Raw genomic sequence first — 25,170 nt, 5'->3', positions numbered from 1 at the left:
TGTCATTTTATTTATTCTCCACACCCTAGAGCCACATTCCACTATTTTATCATTAATGTGTTTTTTAAATATTTCCAATATCATTAGCATCACATCCTATCTTGTCTATCCTTCATGAAAATATTGTACTTTTTATACTCAATAGCAGTTAGTACATCTGATTGTAATGCAAATAATCGAAGGTCACAACATATTCACTAAGGCAACAAATTCAACCCCTTTCTTCCTCTTACTCCTAGCATTTGTGTACAGACATAATAAGTTAACCCCCCAATGCTTATTTTGTATACTCTTCTCTATAGACTACATGATCCAGATAGACAACTTTTAGATTCCTGTTCATATTAAATGTTTCACTTAAACAGACATCTTTGCACATACTTAAAAAGTCTGAAGCACACACAATCATCTTTTCATAATAATCGCCTCTGTCATTGTACATATTCATATCATTAATATAGTCGCATATAAATTGTATGTATAATTTCTTCCTTGAGGAGACTAGATTATGACTGGAGGTATGGTGAGAATCGATACATAAGAGCAACTAAGTTATGCAATTATATTAATGATACCAACAGAATTCAAGTGCAGGTTGTCACTCTTATATAAATTCAGAATCCTTCAATCTCACTTCCATTCTTTCTTTGCAGTCTACACATCAAATTATTTACTATCAAAGCCCTTCTTAATTCCATGCTATCATATCTAGGTAATATACTAATTACACTTTCTCATTCTTAATTTTCACTTCCAGCAATATCCTTTCATATATTCTCTCATACTGTATTTATCACCAGAAAAATTATTTGTTCCTACCAGAAATACCATTGTTTTTAATTTTCTTTTCTGTTTTTCAATTATATTTGTTAAATTTTTGATTTTAATGACCAGAAAATTCTAAGTAGTAACACATTCATCATCTGCATATTTTTATAACTGAATCGCAATACCACATGATATTCAACTCACAAAGGTGTTCAGATTACCATGACAGCACGACATGATTATGTTTACATTATTATTAATCTCTTATCAAAAATTTTCCTCCACATTAATCTATTACTTTGAGCACTCCAATATTGTCATATCTAACATTTCTGCTTCTAAGGCATTTCTTATCGAATTAATACACCTAGACAATGGTCTTCCTTTCAGTCTCCTTCCTGCCATCCATCTTGGCATCAACCACCTGTTTTACTAATCTTTCTTCCCATTCTATTTAAGTTGCCATACCACCTTAGATTAGCTCTGTTGACACATTCTTGAATGCTAATAATGTCGAGTTCCTTTCTAATATCTTCATTTATAATATGATTCTGCCAATGATGCCATTGCTTCACTCTCCTAATTTTTCTCACAACCCTCATATGTTGGTCTCTAGTCTTTGATCACGTGCTTTATTTCTAATCTAACTCTCAGATTCATAACTTAAAACTGCTTTGAACACTGTGTTATATACTACTAGTTTGGTGTTTTGGCTAATTTCTCTCTTATTCCATATAAATTTATTCTGTTTTCTATTTCCAGATTTAGCATACCAATTTCACTAAAAACTGTGCCTAAATACCTGAAATATTATATTATACTTATTCTATAGGTTCTGCATTCAGAATGCAGCTGGAATTTACTATGCTTCTGCTTATTTTCATAGTTTTGGTCTTTTTATTGCTAATTTTCATGCCAAATTTATGACAGCTATTATTCAATCCTGGAGACTTGCACTAGATGTGTTTAGGAATATAACGTCATCTGCATGAAGCAAAGAGCTAAGTTTGACATCTCCAATTCTAATATCAGACTTGATGCCACTTTCTTTCGTAATGTGATCCATATAGATAATGAATAAGAGTGGGGACAATGTGCATCCTTGTCTCTCCCTCCCCCCTAATTTTACATCAAACAACCTTGCTGTATTTCCTTTAATTCTAACTGCTGAATTACAACTTAAATATAGAGCAAGTATTGCCTTGTATAATGTTCCATTTACCCCATATATGAGTAACTGTTAATTTTGAAAAGTTTTTCTCTGGACACCTTGTCATATACCTTTTCCAGATTTACAAAACATAACTATAGATCCTTGTCATATTCCCACGATTTCTCAACTATTTGTCTTGAAGTGAAAATCTGATCTTGAAAACTTCTATTTGGCCTGAACCCAGCTTGTTCTTCTCCAAGTTTCTCTTCCACAATCTTTCTGAACCTATTTTCAAGTATGCTTATATAAATCTTACCTGGAACACTTAGTAGAAAAAATCTTCTGTAATTCTTGCATTCAGTTTTATTCCTTTGTTTTATAGATGGGTACTATGAGAGTTCTATTCCAATCCCTAGAAATTCAACCATCTGACTAGGCTCTCTGAATTATGCAGTGTAGCCAGTGCAAAACTTTTATACCTCCATACTTAAGAATTTCTGGTTGAATATCAGCACGTGTGCTAAAAGAGTGTTCAGCTGAACTGGCTATTCTTTTGACCAGGCTGTTTAATATGAGTCTCAGAACAGGGAAGATTCTGCAGGAATGGAAAGAATGTATGGTGATTCCATTGCACATTCGTGGTGCAAAGACCGATATATCCAACTATTGACCAATTAGTATCTCAGGAGTGGTGGTGAAGATTTTAGAAAAATTGGTTAGGGCTCACATTCAGAAATGGGTTGGCAGTGAATCTTTACTTTGCAATGAGCAACGTGGATTTACTAAGGGAAGGTCATGTTTTAGCAACTTGTTCACATTCTATAACAATCTTACCAATGAACTAGACAAGGGGGAATGGATACACCAGTGATGCTTTTGGATTTGTTAAAGCATTTGACAGAATACAGCATGGAAGACTGTTGCATAAAATGGAGAATATGGGTTTGGATTGTAGCAATATTAGCATGGATAAGAGGATGACTGCCTGACAGATATGAAAAAGTGGAATATGGGGGATGTGAGTCTGCAAGATTTAAGGTAACTAGTGATGTACCACAAGGATCAGTGCTTGATCCACTGTTATTCAATCTATACATTAATGATATTAGGAAGGATTTTGACAAGCAATATACAGCTATTTGCTGATGATGCAAAGATAGGTAGGGTTATGTAGTACTTGCACAATGATTTGAATAGGCTGGAATTGTGGGCATGGGAAAATGGATGTCAGTTCAATGTCAGTAAATGTAAAGTCATTCACTTTGGCGTGATTAGATATCCAATGTCATATTGTATTGGTAGGATTATGCTAGAAGGATCAGATTAAGTTAGGGATCTTGGAATTTTAGTAGATAGAAAGACAAAGTTCAAAAGCCATATAGCAAAGATTGCAAATACAACTCAGAAGATAATTGCAATGCTGAAACGAATGTTCACATGTAAACATAAGGATGTCATTTTGCCTCTTGACAAGGCCCAAGGACTTTGCTTTGAGCTCGTTCACAGTCACTGCACCCACAGCAGACTCTGGCAACCTATTCCACTCATTCACTACTCTCCAAGCAAAAAACATAGCTGTAACACCTTTGCTAACTACACCCTTTTACTCAGTTTCCATGGATGTTCCCTAGTTCTCCCACCACAAGACCTGTTCTGAAAAATTTCCTCTGAATTAATCTTGTAAAAATCACTCAGTAATTTGTATGTCTCAATCATATCACCCCTTTTTCGCCCATCAACCAGTTTCTGTAACCCACAAATCTTCAACCTATTCTCATAAGGTTCATTCCATAGACCTGCTACCACCTTGGTCACTCGCCTCTGGATCCTCTCAACCTCTTTCTCATCACAAAGAAATTCTGGTGCCCAGATTCGCATGCAGTAGTCAAAATGGGATCTTATCAAGCCTCAATAAAGAGGAACAATAACCTGCTTGTCTCTGCTCGTCAAAGTATTCTTCAGTAACCAAGTGATCTGATGAGTTGCTTTAGTCACTTTTGCTATGTGCCATCTAAACTTTAACTCCCTATCCACTAACACTTCCAAATCTCCGGCCTAGTCAATTTCCTGGAGTACAGTTGCATCAATGTGGTATACAGCTGGTAATCTTTTCACCCCAAAACACATAACCTTACCTTTTATCACATTAAACTGACATCCATTCTCTTTTGCCCAGTCTGCCAATCTGTCCAAATTATCCTGCAAACTTTTGACATCATCTGTATTAACTATTGCTCTACCCAACTTTGCATTATCAGCAAACAACTGAACTGTTCCCCTCAGATCCTTTCCTGTATCGTTAATGAACAAATTAAAGAACAGAACCCTGCGGCATGCTATTAGTCACAGGCCTTCTTTTGGACTCTTACTCTTGAATAAACTACTCTCTGATATCTCTCCATCAACCACCCTCCTATCCATCTCATCAACCCTATATCTCTCCCCATGTGCTGCAGTTTAACTGATTAGAATTCCATGTGGTATCCTGTCAAAGGCTTTTGCAAAGTCCAGCAGTATCACTGTAAATCCCTTTCCTTTATCCAACTCAGCTGTCACTGTATTATAAAATGTGAGCAAGTTACTGAGGTATGACCTAACCTTCATAAAACCATCCCCCCCCCCCAATATAGTATCTCATTTCCATCTATCCATTCCTGTATTTTGCTCCATAGCAAAATTTCATTCGATTACATATTCCCTGCACCTGACCACTGATGCAGGGAATACATACCCCTGTACTAAGAGGATATGAAAGAGAATCGGCAGTTCCTCTGATGAAGTTGTTCAATCTAAGTCTCAGCTCTGGCAGAGGTTCCAGGGAAGTGGAAAGATGGAAGGATAATTCCAATTCATAAAGGTGGCACCTCTTAGACTGTTCCTTTGTATCAGTCGATTTTTCCCTCAAACTCATTCCACACATCCAAAAATTGCATCCATTCATTCTACATGGATTAACAATGTATACTATGTTAATAAGAAGAAAAAACAAAAAGCTTTTAATTAATAATTCCAATATTTTGGCAAAGTCAAATTTTCATCTTCAGGGAACAAAGAACAGATTGATATACGTATGTGCATATACAGGCACTACATTGGGTAAGTAAGACTGAAGCAGTAACAACAAAGGTAAGTCCTGAAATAGTGCCCCTCCCCCTAGCAGGATGGAATATTACTGACACTGCAGATATGGTAGTAGATGAAAGCAATGTCACATTTACACACACTGTATACAGTGTCTGATTAATTGATTAAACATAAAACACAGTAAGCAAATTTAATGATAGGCAATTGATGGAGACCAGTTTTTTTTTTTTTTTTTTTTTATATAAATAAAATGTTGGAATATCTGAGAATAAGAGTGAGAGGATTTATGAAATACAGGCTAAAGGCAACTCAAAAGAATTTTATTTCTATGCTGCAAGTAAAAAGAAGTAAAGAAGGTAGAAGAATAACTTTAGTGAATGAAGATCAGGATGCCAGAAATATCACTTAAATCTACTGGGCAGAAAAAGAATCACTTGCCCATAGTATGAATTATAGTAAATGGTGTGTGTGTGTGTGTATTTTATAAATATATACTTTTTTATTTTTTACAGCATGTTACATGCTACTTTTGTTTCCCTGCCAACAATTATAGTATTTCATGATAACAAGAACTTGGTCATTTCACTCTCTCTTACATTAAAGTACAGTAAGTCCTCAACTTATGCAGCTAATTCATTCCAAAGGTTTCCATGCAAGTTGAATGATGCTTAAATATGATGCATTTTTGATAAATTATGTTCTTTTCAAATGAAAATTAAAGCTACCACAGGTTCTGCTTATGAAAAGAAAACTTTCAGAAATGAAAGTTTATTTAGCATCCTATCGAGTATATAAATATAAAAAAAAAAATATGAAACTGTAAGATAACCGATACAAATAGTATTATATGTTCATTATGCATATGTAATGCATCCAGTATTATCCAGTCCATATACTACTACCCCCCCCCCAACATAAATCAGTTTATAATGTGCAGTATCATCTTGGGCTTAGGTTTTCTCTTGCGTAGACATAAGACATCAGCATGCGTTATTCAATGTGTCTTCAATCAAAATTGCCAATAATTTTTCCATTTCTTCTATTAATATTCTCTTTTCTTGGAAGTGGTCATGGATTGCACTGGCTGAACTTTTTGTGAGACTTTTTCTTTTATAATACTTCTAACAGTTGATTAATTCATTTCTTAAGCACATACAATGTCTACAAATTTATTACCTTTTTATGTTGTTTAATAATTTCTACTTTTAGCCCATAGTTATAATGCACCATTTCTTTGTGAATATATGTATTCTCAATACATCACTTTTACATTTCTCAACCATATGTAAGGTTTATATATTATTTATAATAGATACCTACCTAGGTTCAGTAACAAGACACAACTTGCACTCAAGTCAGAAACAAACAAAATTATAATGTATTTTCAGCTTACTAGGAAATGCTATCTATGATATTAAAATGCAGAATTCAGCCACATTTTATAACCAAATATAGAATGAAACTCAAAAAAAAAAAAGTTTTGAAAATTCAAAGAGAGCCTATGAGAATATAACCTTTGGTAGGAGTGATTTTTAAGTAACTAAGTAACTCTGAAAAACTAATGGTTATATTCTCACAAGCTCCCTGGTAAATTTCTGAAACTCCTAAGTTTCTTTTTATATTTTACTATAAAATAAAATTGGATTAATAGTATCCTCCATTTCAATATGTAAACCAAAATCTTTTGGATCTATATCTTAGTTAACTGTTATGTTTACGAAGTGGCACCTGATAGATAGAATTGCCAGTTGTAAGTCAAAGTATTGAAACCACATATCTATGAATCTGCACAACTCAAATCCATGTACGAGGGTGGTCTGAAAAGTTCTTGGCCTAACAATGAAAAAACAAATTTATAATTTCAAAATTATCTTTATTTTTCAACATAATCTCCCTTAAGACTAATACATTTATTCCAGCGATGCTCCAGTGCGATTATCCCGTCCCTGTAGTGGTTCTTGGTAAGATCTGCAAAATACCCCTCTACAGCTGCAATCACCTCTTGATTCGAAGAAAAACGCTGACCAACAAGGAAGAGTTTTAGTTTTGGGAAGAGATAGAAGTCAGAGGGAGCGAAATCTGGGGAATAGAGTGGATGTTCCAACATTTCATAATGCAGTTCCCTTAATTTTCCTATTGCCAAAACACCTTTGTGGGCAGGTGCATTGTCCTGATGAAAGATGATTTTTTTCTTCTGCAACAGGGTCTTTTCTCACGACTTTTTTCATCTAGTCTGGTTAAAAGATCAGAATAATATTCCCTGGTTATTGTTTTACCCTTTTCAAGATAATAAACAAAATGCCTTTAGTATCCCAAAGCACCGATGTCATGACCTTTCCTGCTGATGGAACCAACTTTGTCTCCTTTGGCGCTGAACAATTGGCTTCTGTCCACTGTTTTGACTGCTGTTTGGATTCTGGTATGTAATGGTGAATGAAAGTCTCATCCATAGTAATAAATTGATGCACAAAATCAGGTTTATTCTTGTTAAAACGCTCCAAGCACTGTTCAGAGATTTACCAACTTAAAAAAAAATTACCAACTCATCTATGATTGAGCCTGAGAACTTTTCAGACCACCCTCGCAAGTCAAAGACTTACTGTACACTGCAGCTAAGTTTTCAAGAGGAATTATTATTATTATTTTATTTTATTATGTGGTTCCCACCAAAAAAAAAAAGTTGATTAGTAAATCTATAGTCCATTATGTTAAATCAAATTTTGGAAAGGCTGAATGTCATGCAATGCATCTTAGTAGCAAATCAAATCTTTTAATTCTCATTGGTTATCTTGTCCATTTTGAATAATAGATGTAGAAAGTATTAAAATAGCTTGGTATCTTTAACATTGAATAATAGAGTTTAGGGAAATTCTTATTTGGAATCTATTATTTTAAAAAATAGATCGTTATGTTTAACATATATACACTAACAGTTAAAGATTTAAAACAGTATTTTGCTTCTGCAAATATAATCAGCATGTTTTTTATACCATACCAAAACTAGATTGTTATCTTTGTTTCCTGTGTTTTTCAGCCATATGAGCAATTAAAACCTTATTTGTAAATGTAAGGATTTAATTATATTCTTAAGTGCTTTGAAAATACTTTCAAAGAATTCTATTTGTGAACTATATATTGATTGGTTATTTGTATTGGAAAGTCCTGAAATAGTCCTGCCTTCCCTTCCCAAATTTATAGAAGTTCCTATTTTATAGTCTGGAATCCAGGTTCATGATCCCTCCCTCCCTCTTTTCCTCACTGTTTTCTGAAATTCTAGTCCTTAATTTGGTAAAAGCTAGGCAACCTCAAATGCAAATGTAGGGTTCTCATCTATTATATGCCAGTGTTTCCCAAAGTATGGTATGCATATGTACACCCAGGGGTATGCAAAGGTCTCGGGGAGGGAGATTAAGTGGTACTTTTTAAAATTTTTGATTTTTTTCTTTTTTACTTTGATATTTTATTATTATTATTTGACACCTCCAGGGAGTCCAAAGTCTCATCGAGGGAGGGGACCTGCTTTACAACTCTGTCTCCATCACTCAATCCACCAACTGACCGCAACTACATCAACGCCATCTACTGCTGACCACCACCACCACCACTACTACTATTTCCACAGACAATCACAAACATCCATGCCCATGGAGGGATTCGAACCCACAGCCCTTTGGCTGGAGAGTGGATACGCTAACCACTCAGCCAGCCAGGTTGGCTTTTTGTTGCCATACTGTCACAGATAAGTGCAGATTTATTATAATTAATTTTTTCAATAACTAAAAAATCTAAAGGACTTTTTTAAAGAACAAAACATGACTCTTGCATGTATCAGACCTCCATTAGGGCTGCATCTGCTTAATGGCATGATCATGTTCCAAATGTGTGGTTTGAACTGTTTGCATTAAAAGTTTATAAATTCAAATCACATGGTCAGAACTCTTCGCTACATTTCAGAATCACTCATAACTTAAACTGTATGGTACTCAGCGATTGTTTCACTACCTGTGAATGCATCCACTGGGTTTTCTTTGCTTATGAACTTGACACAAAAATATCTTCTTGACGTGAAGCCCCATCTATTGCTAAACATAAAACATATATATAGAACCAGTTTCACCAAACTAACTTCTTCCAATAGAAACAGTTTAATTCATCTCATTAAAGTTTTAAATTTCAATTTCAAAATTTTTTTTCTACTGTGTATATATATATATTGGATTTGTATTAATAATTAAATTAATACAAATCCAATTACAAATACAAATTAAATTAACTAAAAATGTATTAATAATTAAATTGTTTCATATTTGTAATTTATTATAATGCAAATATTAATATTATAAATTAATATTATAAAGATAATAGCCTTTCGGCTTATTATCTTTATCATTATAATTATTTGTTTGAGTGAAATATGATTATAACTTCTCCTAAATTGCCTTTGCCTGAGAGGGGCTGGTGTTACAAAAATATTCAAAAGGGTATGTGGTTAGGTACTTCAAGTTTGAGAAACACTGTATTAGATCAAAGTGTAGCACAAGTTTCACTGCTAGAATTGAGCACTGCAATTATATGTAGTATTGAACACAGAAATCAATCTCCAGGCACACTTTGGTATTCAAATATCTGTTTTCAAGACATTACTAACAAAATAAGCTGTTTGATGTCACATCAATTAGGAATGTATTTTTTAAAAAAACAACAAAAGACAGCTTAAGAGTTCTCAAGTCACTAAACCTGTTTTCAAGGTCATTTGTAAAGTCCATCTAGTTTGCTGACAAAACTGTTGGTGGATATATTTTAATTTCATTTTCATGTAAAGCTGGCTCTAATTTGCTAAGGCAAAGAAATGAGGAAGATTTTTTGATTTGGGGATTCTTTGAAAGAGTTTCACTTTGTTTTGGGAACTGAATATCAGTTGTCTTAGAATCAGAAAATTGGAAAGATAAATTTAGTGAAGCTAAATGTTATACATCCACGAAAAAAGGCCATCCACTGAGCATCACAGATGAGAAAAAACTTTGCTGCCTTCTGTGATTAGTTTCTTCAGTTGGTTTTCCAACAAAAAATTGCTTGAAGCAATGCCTACTGACAACAAAACTGACTGAGCAAAACCACAACATGCCATCAAGAAGTTCTTCATCAATATTTTGGAGAAAGTCGTTGAACTACCGATGTGTTTTTGCTTTGATACAAACATAACTGACAATTTTTAGCACTATCTTTCATTCATTCATTTTCATATTTAAACTGTTTGACCCTAAATGTTCTCTGTGAATCATACAATGAACTGGGAGTAAATGGGATATTTGTGTTCGCTCTAAGTCCGATCTGTTCAGTTTCTGTAGCTGCCATAGCTTGAGCCCCTTCAGTTGCTACTGATAAATTTTGCAGCGCATGTCTCCAGTCCTATTTAAATGAATAGCTGTTGAAACAATGAACATCAACTGTATATTCTTAATGGAAAACGTAAAATACTTCAGTTATTTTAGGTACAATTTTTAGTGAAGATGAAGATTTTTAAATAATAGAATAAACAAGCTGGTATGGTGGGAGAGGGGAGGGTCTGCACTCGAGATCATACATTTTATCAATTTTAATTCATGGATCTGAGAGTTCTAAGAAAAATCAGAACAAATAGCATGAATGGCAGAATCATATTAAAAATGGCCATATTAGAAAGGAACTTGATATGGTTAACAGTTAAGAATGTGTGAGCAGAGAAAGGTGGCAGTATAGTTACTTAAGCAGAATTGGAGAGGAAAGGTTAGTAAAAAGTTGCATGGTGCTATGATGGCAGGATAAAGACCCAGAAGAAGGACAGGTTCTAGGTGGATTGATGCAGTTAAAAATGCAGACTTAATCATGTAGTATTATCATAGTATCCTGTACACCCCTTGAAGGTACATATCAGGAATTTGAAGATAATGAAATTTCCAAGAAAATTTTGTGGTTATTGCTTTCAATGAAGTCTGAATCACTTCCTCAAGTTTAATCTCTAATTTGCAGACATCCTTTTCCCCACCACTTTCTTTTTTTCCCTTTCTTTGTATATTGAAATCAATGATTGTCAAAAAGGGATTTTCTGACATGACTTTTCAATGCTCAGCTGTCTTCTTTTATCAGAGCCAAACACAAAAAGGCTGCAAACCTATAACACATCAGTGAGTGTATGTGTAAGCAATAAATTAAGAGGAAAAAAGGAAATATGTTTAATCTGCAAAAGAAACAATAAAATTTCATATTGTCCCATTGTAAACTTCTGAACTCACCGGCATCTCTTACTACTGCAGCTACATAGATGATGTCCTATATATCAAGAATATGAATACCATACAACAGCTATTTCACTCTTTCAACACAATTAGCCACAGATTAAAATTCTCCATTGAATATGAAGAAAATAAATCCATAAACTTCTTAAGAGCCCCCTAGTATATATACAGGGTGTTCGGGATAAATTTGACAGTTTCGTAAGGGAAAAGAAAATCTTCTTTGTATCTATTAAATTTAATGAATTGACAAAAAAACATTACAGGCAGAGTTAATTACAATACTATCAACAAGATTTACTCAAAATAACCACCATTAGCATCGATCACAGCTTCAATTCTGCTTCGGAACCTCGAACAAGCTGATGCTACAGTCTCCCTGGGAAGGGCCGCAAAAACTGTTTTAATTTTATCCATTAACTGGGCTTTTGTATTACTGGAAGTGTGATTGGTGTCTTTTTCAACTGCGCCCCATACAAAATAATCCATGGGGTTAAGGTCTGGGGAGTTTGGAGGCCAAACATTTGGACTGGTGAAGTCGTAGAAATTTTCAGACAACCATTTTTGACTTTTCCCAGAGGTGTGGCAAGGGGCCGAATCCTGCTGCCATACATACGGCCTACCATTGGCTACCCTTGTTATCCAGGGCTTGACTACAGTTAGCAACTCCACGAACAAAGCCCGAATTCCAATGCCAGGGTTCTTCAACACCTGTTCCTGCAGATTTGCGAGGAATTCTGCTGTACGAACGCAATCAGATCGTCTGCTAGGGATCTTTCTTCTTGCTACATCCTCGTAGTCACCATTGCAAGTCTCTAGTTCATGCCTGATTGTTTTTACTGTATTCAGGGAGCATTGGGCAGCAGTCGTAATATCCTTATTTTGATGGCGGGCACGAATCATCATGATACAAGTTATTCTCTTCCATGATTCAGGTGGGTTCCAGCTATCCATCCTTTCTGACATCTTGTATATGAATGAAGAAGGGTCCAAACTTTTAAATGAAGAGAAGTGTGTGTTAATACATGTAACTTACGGAAAAATATAATTAATTATAAATATGTCAAATTTATCCCGAACACCCTGTATATAGTATCTAGTCCATTTTTATGTTCTAGTATTGTCACTGTTTTTTTTCCCTTGTTGTGAGATTGTTCTTTCAATATTTTTTATTATTGTCTATTGTTATTTCTTGAATCATTACATCTTGTATTTTCTTTTTATCTTTAACCAAATAAAAAATCTGTTGGAAAAGAGTTATTTTATTATGTTTTTTAGCTATTGAAGTCTTGCTTAGAAGTGAAATAAATTTATTTAGTTAGCTGTTAGAGGTTAATTGCGATTTTGTATAAACTGTCAAAAGTTTTGTAATGTTAGTGCTGTTTGTATGTAGACAAACATTTGCAAATTTTTGTCGATAATGAGAGAGAGAGAGAGAGAGAAGAGAAAGTTATCACTGTAATTCACATTGTGAAAGTGATCAAATGAACTTACTTCTGTGCATAAGAGATTGTGAAGCAAACTGAAGACGTGTTATAAATTCTGGCTAAACATAACAAATTATAATTAAATAAATTTTCCTGCACTGTGAAGAAAGAATTCTGTCATTTCAAGCCCGGTGCTAAAAGTAGTACTAATGATGCATAATGGTGGACTGATGTAAAAGTTGCTTTATTGTATTTCCAAGTATGTGAAGAAATTAACAGAACATTATCTAATGTTGCTAGGCATTCGGCTCGGGGAGTAGAAAAAGAGTGCAGAAAGAGAAAAACTGCAGACTTTCTGTGTGTCTTCAATATATGAAGACTAGACAGAATATAGAAGAAAAGTTAGAAATGGAAGACAGAGAGGATATCCTTGTATAGAGAGATAAGAGAAGTTTTTAGTAGTCATTAATTTATATAGTATTTATTTCAATTAAAGCTAAGGAAGTTTATTGCTTTTCAGTTTTCATATAGAAATCAGCCCAGTAAAGTTTGTTTTATTTAGTATTCTCAGTCTTGTAAGTGATTTCTAACAGTTGACGACATGGTTTTAGTTGTTTCTTCAGATGCTTTCACACAATTTGTTCTGTTAAAACTGTTGATAAAGTTTTAAGAAGAATATAAAACTGATGATTTCTCTCTCTGTTTTCTATTTACTTCTGAATGGGATGTCCAAAATGTTATGTGTTAGTCCAGACTTGCAACTGTAAGTCTGGACTAATTTAACTAACAGATGATGGTATCTAAGAGATTTATAGAATAACAAAGGACTGTTAGTGTCATGGGAAGTTTGAATGCTTTGTTTATATTGCATTTCTTTAGTTTTTTTTTTTTTTTTCTTCTTCTTCTCAGGTATCATCATGAGTAAATAAGATAAAGAGAGATTTGTGTTGTGTTTAATATTTGTAGAGAGGAGGCATTAAGTTACTGCTAATAATGCAGGGAATATAGCTATGAGCTTAGACTGTGATCTGGGTGTGTGTGTGTGGGAGGGGGGGCTGATTCAATTAAGAGAGATGAGTTACCTGAGCAAATAGCACTGCTCAGATATGTGCTCAAGTAATATGGTACTATATTACTGGGCCAGATAGTTGTGGTGTGAATGATGGGAACTATACCAAATAGTATATATATATATATAAACCGATGACTTTCACTAAAGCAAACATAATTATAACAAATTAACCGATACAATAAACTATAGAAAGTCCTGACTAAATTTTCATAGGCAGAAAAAGGAAATTCATTACAAGAAACTATTCCTCTGGTCCTATGATTTTCTATCATGACAGTTGAGAGAGGGGGGGGGGGTGCTAAGAAGGCACAAACAAGATATTCAGGAACTATCTTCTTAAAGAGAAGTCTGCACAAGTGTTGGCTATTTGTTCTAAACAAAGACTGGGGAGGGGGGAAAGAGAAATTTTATGAAGGAACAAAATAAGATTCAGATTTGCAGCACTGAAGCAAAATTTTCAAGATCATCATACTGAAGTTCTCATGCTTAGGCCATGTCCCATTCTCTGAGCTGTGAACATTCCATTTGTACATGAAGATACAGTATTGCTGCATCAGAGAAAATTGTGCAAAATGTGACATTCAGGATAGTCGCATTTTGCACAATAAGCCATTCGACACATGTTAGAAGATGCACAGTATTGCAGCATCAGCTCTGAAGCCAAATGCATTACCCTTATTACAATGTTCATAACAGACAATACAGCTCAGCATATCAGAGCATGTAGAATGGCAAGATATTTTGTAAAATCCAGAATATATAATAAGATAACAATAAATAAGTGATGTTAATTTTTTTCACCTGGTCAACAAGCAGCTGTCCGAGAGCAGAAACTCCCAAGGCTATTTTTGCAGCACCCCACAAGCTATCTGGACGGAAGACATCAATGGTACTAACAGGCATAATTGGAGCCCTTCCAGTACCGACTGAAACTACAACTGAGATTTTTTCTTGTAATTTTTTTTGGTTCTGAAAGAGTACGTAAAAACACCAAGTGTAACAAAAGTTCACAAACAGAAACCTCTGAAGTATCAGGAAAATTAATTATGAAATAATGCAATCATGTTCAGACTTATACACATTTCTGTAGTTTAATAAAATAAATCACAAGATCAATTGCATTTCTGACTGAATTTAAACTGAATTTTTACAGTGGTGATATGAGGGGAAACAATATACAGTATGGAACAAAAAACAAAGTGCTGAACTTCTAAATAACTGAACTCCATAACATATATCGTAGTTATTCAGTACAGTTTTTTTTTTTTTTTTTTGCACCATACTGTATAAGAAAGACACATAGAGAGAGAGAGAGAAAGAGATGCACGACTTTCTTTCAAATAAAACACCGTGAATGAAATATCAGGTTTCTTACAATGAAAATTTCATGCTTCAATATGTTTAAACAAGCAAACAAATTTCTACTTGCATGATTATCATCATTACTATTCAGTACACATTTGGGCCTTTTTAGAAGAAAGCTACTACAACCTCTGTCATGCAGTGTATGACCCTCTAGCCTTATAAAATTCATCATTATTATTTCCTGATACTATGAGAGCACTGTATTATTATTAGCATCTGACCTCCATGGTGTCAGAGACTCATCATGGGAAGTACCATCACACACAAACCTCATCTAGCCATGCCTTAAAACTGATTCAATGTGTCTACATTCACAACACACTCAGGTAATGCATTCACCACCACCATTCTCCATGTAAAGAGAACCTACTCCTCTGCTCACATCTGCCTTATATAGTTTCCAGAGATGGCCTCTTGTTCTACCCCTATTTGCCATTCTATAAAAAATCTCTTCCATGTCAACCTGATAACAACCCCTGACTAGCTTATATGTCTCAATCATATTCCTCCCCCTCCTCCTATTCACGAGGTTTCAATTAAATTAATAATAAAAGTAATGAAATTAATTCATACATAATGAATAATTCATAAGTAGTTAATAAAATGAATTCATGCAAAATTACCAATAACATACTGTCTATCTTGTTATCACCTAATCATTCTCCTTATCTCTCACTGCTCTTTTTATCCTGTTTCACGTTGTTCACTTTCTTTGAATTTTCATTCACTTCATTGTTGATTTTAGTTGTTCACAATGTAATATACATTCCCTCAATCTGTCCTGTAATCCCACATTCCAAAGACCACTGACAACCTTTGTGAAACTTCTGTGGACCCTTTCTAACATATTCTCGTCATGAAAACCAAGTGACCAAATCTGTGCACAATAATCATATGAGGCCTGATCAAGGCCTTATACAATGGCATAGCAACCTCTCTATTTCTTAATTTCAGGGTCATTCACATCACTGCCATTATCCAATGTGACATCTTCACAACTTGTGCAATGTGACCTCTGAATTTCAGTTCCTTGTCCGCCATCACTCCTAGATCTCTTATCTCCTCTACTTCCTTTAAAGCTTCCCCACCAAGTGTATACTTTACATCCCATTGTTGCTTACCAAATTTCAAAACCCTTACACTTTGCAACTTTGAACTGATAATTCAACTTATCTGCCCATTCATGCAATCTATACAAGTCCTGCTGAAAGGCGACAACATCTGCTTGACTCTGCACTGCTCACCCCAATTTTGCATTATCTGCAAATAGCTGCATATCACTAGTTAAACCCATCCCATATCATTAACATACAAATTGAACAACAATGGCCACAAAACCAACCTCTGTAGCACACCACTAGTGACTTTTCTCTTTCGGGATACCACACTCCCATATAGAACTTTTGGATACCTAACTGACAGCCAGTCACTGATCCAACACAGAAGTCTGTTATCCAATCCCATCTGTTTCAATTTATTTAACAGTTTGTCATGTGGCAAGTCTATCAAAAGCTTTTCCAAATTCCAAGTACAGCACTGTATATGCATCTTTCCTGTCCAAGGTATTTGTCACCTTGTTATATTTCATAAGTAAGTTAGTAAACATTGATCTTCCTTTAACAAACCGATGCTGATAACCACAGACAATACTGCTGTTATCAACCCATTTCTGTATCCTACTTCTCGCCAATCTCTCCAGTACCCTCACCACAACTCCAGCTATACAGATTGATCTATAATTTCAAGATACAGCCTTATCACCACCTTTATGCAGTTGAATAATTTCACTTTCTTTCCAATCCCTTGGAACCTGTGCTTTTGTAAGACTCACATTAAACAGGCATGCCAATTCCTTGGAACATTCCCTTAAGATACATGTTGATGTCATCAAATCCTATTGCCTTATTGACATCAAGGTTATTTATTTCCTCAAATACCTCCTGCTCACTCACAATTAAGTCATCCTCTCCTATGTCCTCTACACCTGTTTTAATAAGGAAATACCATACGAGGGTGGTATGAAAAGTTCTTTCTCGGCCTAACAATAAAAAAACGAATTTATAATTTCAAAATTATTTTTATTTTTCAACATAATCTCTCTTGAGGCTAATACATTTATTCCAGCGATGCTCCAGCGCCATTATCCCATCCCTGTAGTGGTTCTCAGTAAGATTTGCAAAATACCCCTCTTCAGCTGCAATCACTTCTTAATTCGAAGAAAAACGTTGACCAGCAAAGAAGAGTTTTAGCTTTGGGAAGAGATAGAAGTCAGAGGGAGCGAAATCTGGGGAAGTGCAGTTCCTTTAATTTTCCTATTGCCAAAACACCTTTGTGGGCAGGTGCATTGTCCTGGTGAAAGATGATTTTTTTCTTCTGCAAACCGGGTCTTATCTCACAAATTTTTTCATCTAGTCTGGTTAAAAGATCAGAATAATATTCCCCAATTATTGTTTTACCTTTTTCAAGATAATTAATAAACTTGGGATGCTAAAATTAATTTTAGCATCCCAAAACACCGATGCCATGACCTTTCCTGCTGATGGAACCGACTTTGTCTTCTTTGGTGCAGAACAGCCGGATTCTGTCCACTGTTTTGACTGCTGTTTGGATTCTGGTGTGAAATAGTGAATCCGAGTCTCATCCATAGTAATAAATTGATGCACAAAATCAGTTTTATTCCTGTTAAAACGTTCCAAGCACTGTTCAGAGATTTTCATGCAAGGGTGTTTTTGATCTGCTATGAGAAAGCACTGCAACCATCTTGCACAAAGCTTTTTTATTTGCAATTCTTCATAATAATAAAATAATTTTTTTTAAAAATAAAATAAAGTTAGGAAAGATTAGCTGATTTTGAAAGTACTATCTCCCACAAGGGGGATAGATGTAGACCATTGGATCTGTTTAAGTTATGAGAGTGAAGTATAAAGTTCTTTATAAAGTTTCTTTATAAAGCCAAACATTTTCCATGAGGAACCAACTTTTGTGAGGGACTCTTGTCTTGTTTCAGTGAACTCTATATCTAGTTTTGATAGCATGCTCTGCAAGTCCAGACCATTCAGGATCAAGGTATTGAATATAAGACTTGTGTTCTTCTTGCAGAATAAAAGCAGATCTTCCTGTTTGTCTGAAATAAGATAACCCACAAGAGCAAGGAATCTGGTAGATACCTGGATAATTGAGATGTGAAAGTTTATCCTTTGAAGAAGTGAGAAAGGTGGAGATTTTTCTGATGGGACAAAAGGCAACAAAAATATTTAGTGGTTTTAAAACTATCGCTATGCATTCACTAATGCTGTGCACATAAGGGATAGGAATACGAGCTATTTCTTTTGTATTTGAGCAGTTTCATCAAACTGCTCAAAGCTCTTTTGATAAAAGAATTCTTATAGCCATTAGATAAAAAAAAAGTGGAAATAATACATTGTAATTCTTTCTGTAACAGTTCATCTGAAGAACAAAAATAGTGGGCCTGATGATCAGTGTTTTAATAGTCCCAGCCTTTTGACTGGAATGGTGATGAGATTCAGCATGGATATAATGGTCTGCATGATTCTTCATCCTAATGACTGAAAAATATAGGTTACCATCTGGTTGACAGAGAATTAAAAGATCTAAATTGACTAACTGCTTGCTTATTTCTTCTAGGGTGAATTGGGTAAACACTAGACAGAGTTCATTGAAACAAGACAAGAGTCCTTCACAAAAGTCGGTTCCTCATGCAACGGCTTTAGAAAGAAACAAGTGAATCTTTACTTCACTCTCCTAACTTAAACAGATCTGATGGTCTATGTCTATCCCCTTTGTGGGAGATAATACATTTTATTTACTGACATATTTCTCTGGTACCTTCTTCTCCCTCAGACACCTCCAAACTTCTTGCCCCGGCATGTCATATGCTTTCTTCAGATCAATAAACACCAGATGTAGCTGCCATTGTTTCCCTTGAAACTTTTCCATCATCTGCCATAACCCAAAGGTAGCACCTGTCATCGATCAACCAGGCACAAAGCCAAATTGCTCCTTTGCAATCCAGGATTTTCATTGCGTGGGACATCAACTTTATTCCTCTGTAACTCTTAGTCTTGTGCATCCCCTTTACCCTTGTAGATAGGGACAAGAGTACTTTCCCTCCACTCCTCGAGCATATTTTCCTGTTGGCAATTTTTTTATGAAACAGGTCAATTCCCTCTCCCCTCAGTGCCTTCCATGCCTCCACTCAGATCCTTTCAGGCCCCACTGATTTTCCATTCTTTATCTTCTTTATGGCCTCTTTCACTTCCACTCTACTGATGTTCTTCACCATCCCCCCCCCCCCTTCCTCATAAGGCTGCCTATCTTCTCTGTGAGACCTCTCGTTTTCCTCATTCAAAAGCCCTTCAAAGTATATTCTCCATTTGTTTTTTATATTCGCATCCCTCCTTAATACTCTTCCTTCAGTCTTTGATCTGCCTCACATGTAAGATGTCCTTTGATGCATTATTTCTATATTTTGCCAATCAATAAATTTTTCTCTGTCCTTCCTTTATTTCTAATTGATCATAAAGATCTTGATATGCCATGGCCTTCGTCTTTGTAACAACTCTTTTGGCTTCTTGCTTTCTCTTTCTGTACTCCTCTCTGGCCTCTTCCACTCTTGACTCGTCCCACTTTTGCTTTGCCTCCCTCTTAGCCGTCACTGCTTCTTGTACATTACTATTCCACCACAACCCTCCTTCTGCTCGCTAATCTTTGCAGATGTTTCACCGAGTACCTTGTTTGCACAACTCAGAATTTCTTTTGAATTATGTCACCAACAATCTTGTACACTTTCTAGTCCATCTGTAATCCTCTCTAATGCCCTCTCCTTAAAAAGGATCTTAACATTCTCTTCTTTTTAAGCAAAACCACTTAACTGTGTTCATTCTATTTCTTCCAGAGGTTCTTATCTTCAACCTTATTTTAAAGTTTGCACACAGCAGCCAGTGTTTCTGCACCACTTGATCAGTTGGGATTACCTTACCATTTGCTACTTCCTTAAGATGTTTTATTCTAGTCAATCTGTAACTTTTGTTACCACTTCTAAATGTTATCAAATGTTCTTACCTCTTACAGAAAAACGAGTTCACAATTGTCAGATCAAATGCTACTGCAAAGTCCACTATCCTCTCTCTTTCCTAGTTTATCATTCCCTCAGCTGCATGCACCCTTGCACCGTAACTATTCTGTCCTCCTATGTGTCCATTCAAGTTTCCTCCGACAATCACCATCTTGTTTTCTCCCAGTTCCCTCATTTTTTCATCTAGCACATTACAGAACTCATCTTTCTTCTCTGCCATACAGCCAACTTATTGTTAAGTCGGAGTGAAACTTAAAATTAAAGAAAATTACGTTTCACACGGATAACATAGTTCTCACTCTCTTGGAGCAAATAATGATTTATCAGAATGAATAAGCACTTGTATAGCAATCTTAATTTAGTTTTATGACTTATCTTATATTGTATTGTAAAGTTTTTATTATACTAAGACCTATATTGTTTAACTTTTATATCAATGTCATTGTCAATGGATTACAGGGGGATATTCACTTGTTTGCAGATGATGTGAAGCTAGGAAAGGTTATTAGTAATAGTGCAGATATGGTAGCCCTCCAACAGGATTTGAATAAACTGGGCAGATGGGAAATGAATGGGGGGGGGGGGTCAGTTTAATAGTCTTGAAGTTTGGGATACATCAATATGAGGATGCATACTCTGTTTTAGCAACTGCACTAGAGGAAGTGGGGGAGGCAAAGGATCTTGAGAATGATAATTGATAGAAATATGAAATTCAGGGAACATATTGCAAAGGTGGTGAAAGTAATCCAGAGAATTGCTGCAATACTGAGAAAAATGTTGACCTGCATAAATAAAAACGTCGTCATTCCATTGTATAAAGCCCTGATCAGACCACACTTTGACTGCTGTTCTTAAATTTGATCCCCAGGATTTGAAGGGGACAAAGTAACCGTGGAAAGAGTGCAGAAACAGATAACAAAGATGGCATCAGGACTGTACAATGTCAGTTATGAAGAGAAGCTGAGAGGATGTAGACTGCAGAGTTTGGTAGATAGAAGGAGAGGCAATATGATGGAGCCTTTTAAATTGTCGAGAGGTAGTTACAGGAGGGAAGGAGCGAGAACAAGCCCCCCCCCCCCTGAAAGTTGTGAGCAAGAGGATGAGTGTGGGTTTCTTTGCATGGAGGGTGGATGAGAGCTGTGGAATGCATTGCCTGATAGAGTGAGAGTGCAAACAGTCAATGAGTACAAGGAGTGGTATGGACTTTGTATTTTATCGGATGGGCCTCCCCTGATGAGTCTTGTGACTCCATGTGCACATATCCAACCAAATTTAAATTTTCTTTTTTAATATTTATTCCATTTAATTCCTGTTTCTTAAATTCTGTTATTATTTTGTCCATTATTATGTTAAATAAACATGGACTTAAAGAATCCACTTTTGTCTCATCCCTTTACTTACAGGGATTGTTATGTATTTGTGTTCTGATATCTTATTACAAATTCATTTTTTATGTATATACTTTTGGATCATTTCAATATTTGCAGTAGTATCTTTCTTAATGCTAGTACTTTCAGAACATCCTGTAATCTGATTCTATCAAAAGCTTTCTCTAAGTCAATGAAGCAGATAAATACTAGTTTGTTAAATTCTAATTTTTTTTTGTCATTTGCTTTATAACAAATATAGCATCAGTACATGATCTTCCCTTATGGAATCCTTATAGTTCATCATTATAATTTACTCTTGATTCTAATTCTCTTTTGATAATTCTTGCATATTTTTAGAGTGATGCACAGAAACTGTTTCATTAAATGATGACATCATTAAGTTAGCATGGGGAAGCAACTTTGCTCCCAGAAAAATCATCAGGTGCCACTGTTTTGTCCCCCCACCCACAAATAAAAGGACAGAACAAACTTCCCACATCTCATGAAAGTGACTTATGCACACCAATGAGCTGGTGTGTCATAAGTCAGCTGTAAACAACAAGCTCAAAGGCACATGTTCCAATTGCACATATAAGCTGAGCATGACCTAATTCACTCAGAAAGAACAAAAGAATCAACTGTAAAAACAAGTAGAAGAAAAATGCCAAAATGGTGACAATGGTTGGAGCACTGATCACAAAAAAAAAAATGAAATTTAGTACAGAAATCAAGTAATGCTGTTACCCACCATGGAAACCAGTATACAGGCATTGCACAGGAAAAGTGCACAACCCACGTTGTCAACAATAAGTTCCTCAGAGCTCTCCAAATTCACTTTGCAAATGATGGAGTTCATCCTCAATGGTAGTGAATACCATTGAAGATGATCTCCATCCTCAATGGTATTCGCTACCATTTCTGGTCTGTAAAATCCTACCTACTTTTCCTGTTCAAACTCAAATCTCACCCCACTCCAACACTACTCATCTCAGCTAATCCAATTACACACTTTTTGACTCCTGCTGACCTGAGTACATATAGAAATGATTAGGTGTCATTGATGATTCATGATAATGCTTTTATGGTATAAACAACACCAAGAGAGGAAAAAAATATATATTTATCAAACACACTAATATTTTGCTGGTTTTCTACCAGCATCATCAGAGTACAATCATAACTATGACAGGCACACAGCATTAAACTGAGAGTAGCATCCATGCATATAGTTGCTCCTACATACCATGCCAGAAAGTATCACCTGAGTTTAATCTTCTTTGGTTGAAAATTTCCCTGCCCCACTTAATGAAATTCATTTTCTGTCTCTGTTGCTCTCCCAATGCCACCAATCACTCTGAACTCTTTAACTCCCTCTCCTTAACCACTGATTTCCTCCAGTCCCACATTCCTAGCAGCAAAATTATCCTCCTAGATGATTTTAGTGTTCACAACACCAACTGGATCTTCTTCAATTGCACAGACCAAGCAGGCAGAGTTGCCAAGGCATTTGCCATCACTAACAACCTTACACAAATTGTTCACTTGAACACCTGAATACCAGAGAACTCTAACCACTCCCCCAAACACCCTAGATCTTTTCCTCACTAGTGAACTTCTAAGTACAATGTGAATGTAGGTAATTCAGACCAGAAACTAATATTTGTCTCCTCTTCCATGGAATGGAATAACATTCACATAGTCATTTTCAATCAAGAATAGTCTGGCATTATAACAATGCCAAATGTAATGACCTTCGTAATAATTTCTATGTCTAATTCCCATGATTATACTACTGTTTCAGTCTTCCAAACATATGCACTGAACATATCACCAAAGTAATCCTTATTAGCATGGAAGCATACATTTCCTATACCACCCTTAAATTGCTGTCTCCTAAGTTTTGATTCTCCAAAAGGTGTTAAGGCTGTAACAAGTGAAAAATTGAGTATACCACAACTGGCTTTGACCAAAAACTTAATTTTCCTTTAGTGATTATACCCAAGCCTGAAAGAGATACAATAAAACTATCAATGCTTCCAAAACTGACTTTGTGAGAGCCAAAAGAAGGAAGCTTGCATCTTGTCCAAATGGCAGCAAGCCTTTTGGTTTCTTGGCAAAAGGAGAATTCAGAGAATTCAACTGGCAAGAGACCTAAAGGTTGTAATTTTTGTGCAATATTTCTCTCATCCCTTTTGCACCCAAATGGCTCTATTGTGTCATCACCCACAGAAAACACCAATCTACAAGCTTCATACTTTTCTTCTATTGCATGTATAACTGACCTGGTAAATAGCCTTTAACCAATACTCAATGCCTCCTCTCTGTCCTACAGCCTGGAAATGGCCTAAGTTCAACCAATTTCCAAAAAGGGTGACAAATCACTATCATCAAACTATCAAGTTTCCTTTCCACATTTCAGATTTCGAATAGTTTTTTATTTATTTATTTATTTTTTATTTTTTTTTTTACTTATAATATTGATGCACAATCCAGATTGCATGTTTTCTACCATTGTCACTGCTTATCTCAATTGTCAATTTTTATAGCAATTAGACATCCATAACACACTTCAGGTTTATATGTGACCTTTATCATCTTTGATTCTTTTTACAGTGCTCATTCCTCCGTTTCTAAGATTTTCCAACAGCTTCCAGAAAATTTTACCTTGGCGATCATTTATCTTCATTATTTTTCCTCAAGTCTTGTCATGACTTCTATTTAGCTACTTTTACAAGGTCATGGGTAGAAAATTTATATTCTCCATTATTTTGCAAGGTAATAAAATTTTGTCTGAGAGGAATACAGTCATGAGTTTATTTTAGCAGTGGCGTCAGAAATGGCTATCAGAATTCTTAAACATGGAAAGATAGCATGAGCCAATAATATTTGATCAGAAATACTCCAATAAGTATGTATAAAAATTTTACTATGGCTACACTATAATTAAGGAGGCTTAGGAAGAAGATTAAATTCCTAAAGGACTAAGAGAAGATATCAATATATCCACCTATAAAAAAAAATAAATAAATAAAACAATGGCAGAGTTAGATAGGACTCTTCCTACTGACAGGTGAGATTTATGTAAGCATCATCGAGAAGTTAAGAAAAAATTACTAAAGACAAACTTGAGAATAACAGATCAAATACAAATTCTCAAGACTATAATTTTATCATCATCATCATCAAATTCCTACACGTATCCTCAAGGGGTGTATAGGATATTATGATAGTACTACATGAAGAACTTACATCATTATTAACTTCCTATCAACAATTTTCCTCCAAATCAATATGTCAAGACATTATCAGATCTTATATTTTTATATATTTTTATCTTTTTATTCTAAGATGCTAAAAAAAAGCTGTTAAAAATGCCATTAATCAGTCCAGTGAAATAAATTATTTTTCAAAACAGAGCTAGGAAAGTTTTGTGACAGATGCATTTAATTTGGCATGATTTAACAAGATCTTCAATTCTCAAAAATCTCAGAATAATTTGATTATCTCTGCATATTTTTAAAAAGATCAGTTTAGGAGATAAGCTTTCTTACATTTCACATTTTC

At 35.1% G+C, this 25,170-nt stretch overlaps 1 protein-coding gene across 2 annotated transcripts in view; it reads right to left on the bottom strand.

Moving 5' to 3' along the window:
- iPLA2-VIA (calcium-independent phospholipase A2 VIA) overlaps positions 1-25,170 on the bottom strand; it is a 369,611-nt gene that overhangs the window by 14,268 nt on the left and 330,173 nt on the right. For both annotated transcript variants that reach the window (XM_090407696.1, XM_090407695.1), the window contains exon 13: positions 14,578-14,745. In XM_090407696.1, the coding sequence (XP_090263822.1) occupies positions 14,578-14,745 (168 nt within the window). The remainder of the gene's footprint in view (positions 1-14,577; positions 14,746-25,170) is intronic.

Source organism: Typopeltis vanoorti, chromosome 17, assembly GCF_054136105.1.
Source record: "Typopeltis vanoorti isolate ZY-2024b chromosome 17, IOZ_Tvanoo_1.0, whole genome shotgun sequence".
In the NCBI taxonomy this organism is placed as follows: domain Eukaryota; kingdom Metazoa; phylum Arthropoda; class Arachnida; order Uropygi; family Thelyphonidae; genus Typopeltis; species Typopeltis vanoorti.
Note: the sequence above shows the minus strand (reverse complement) of the source record. Positions and strands in the feature narration are given on the sequence as shown.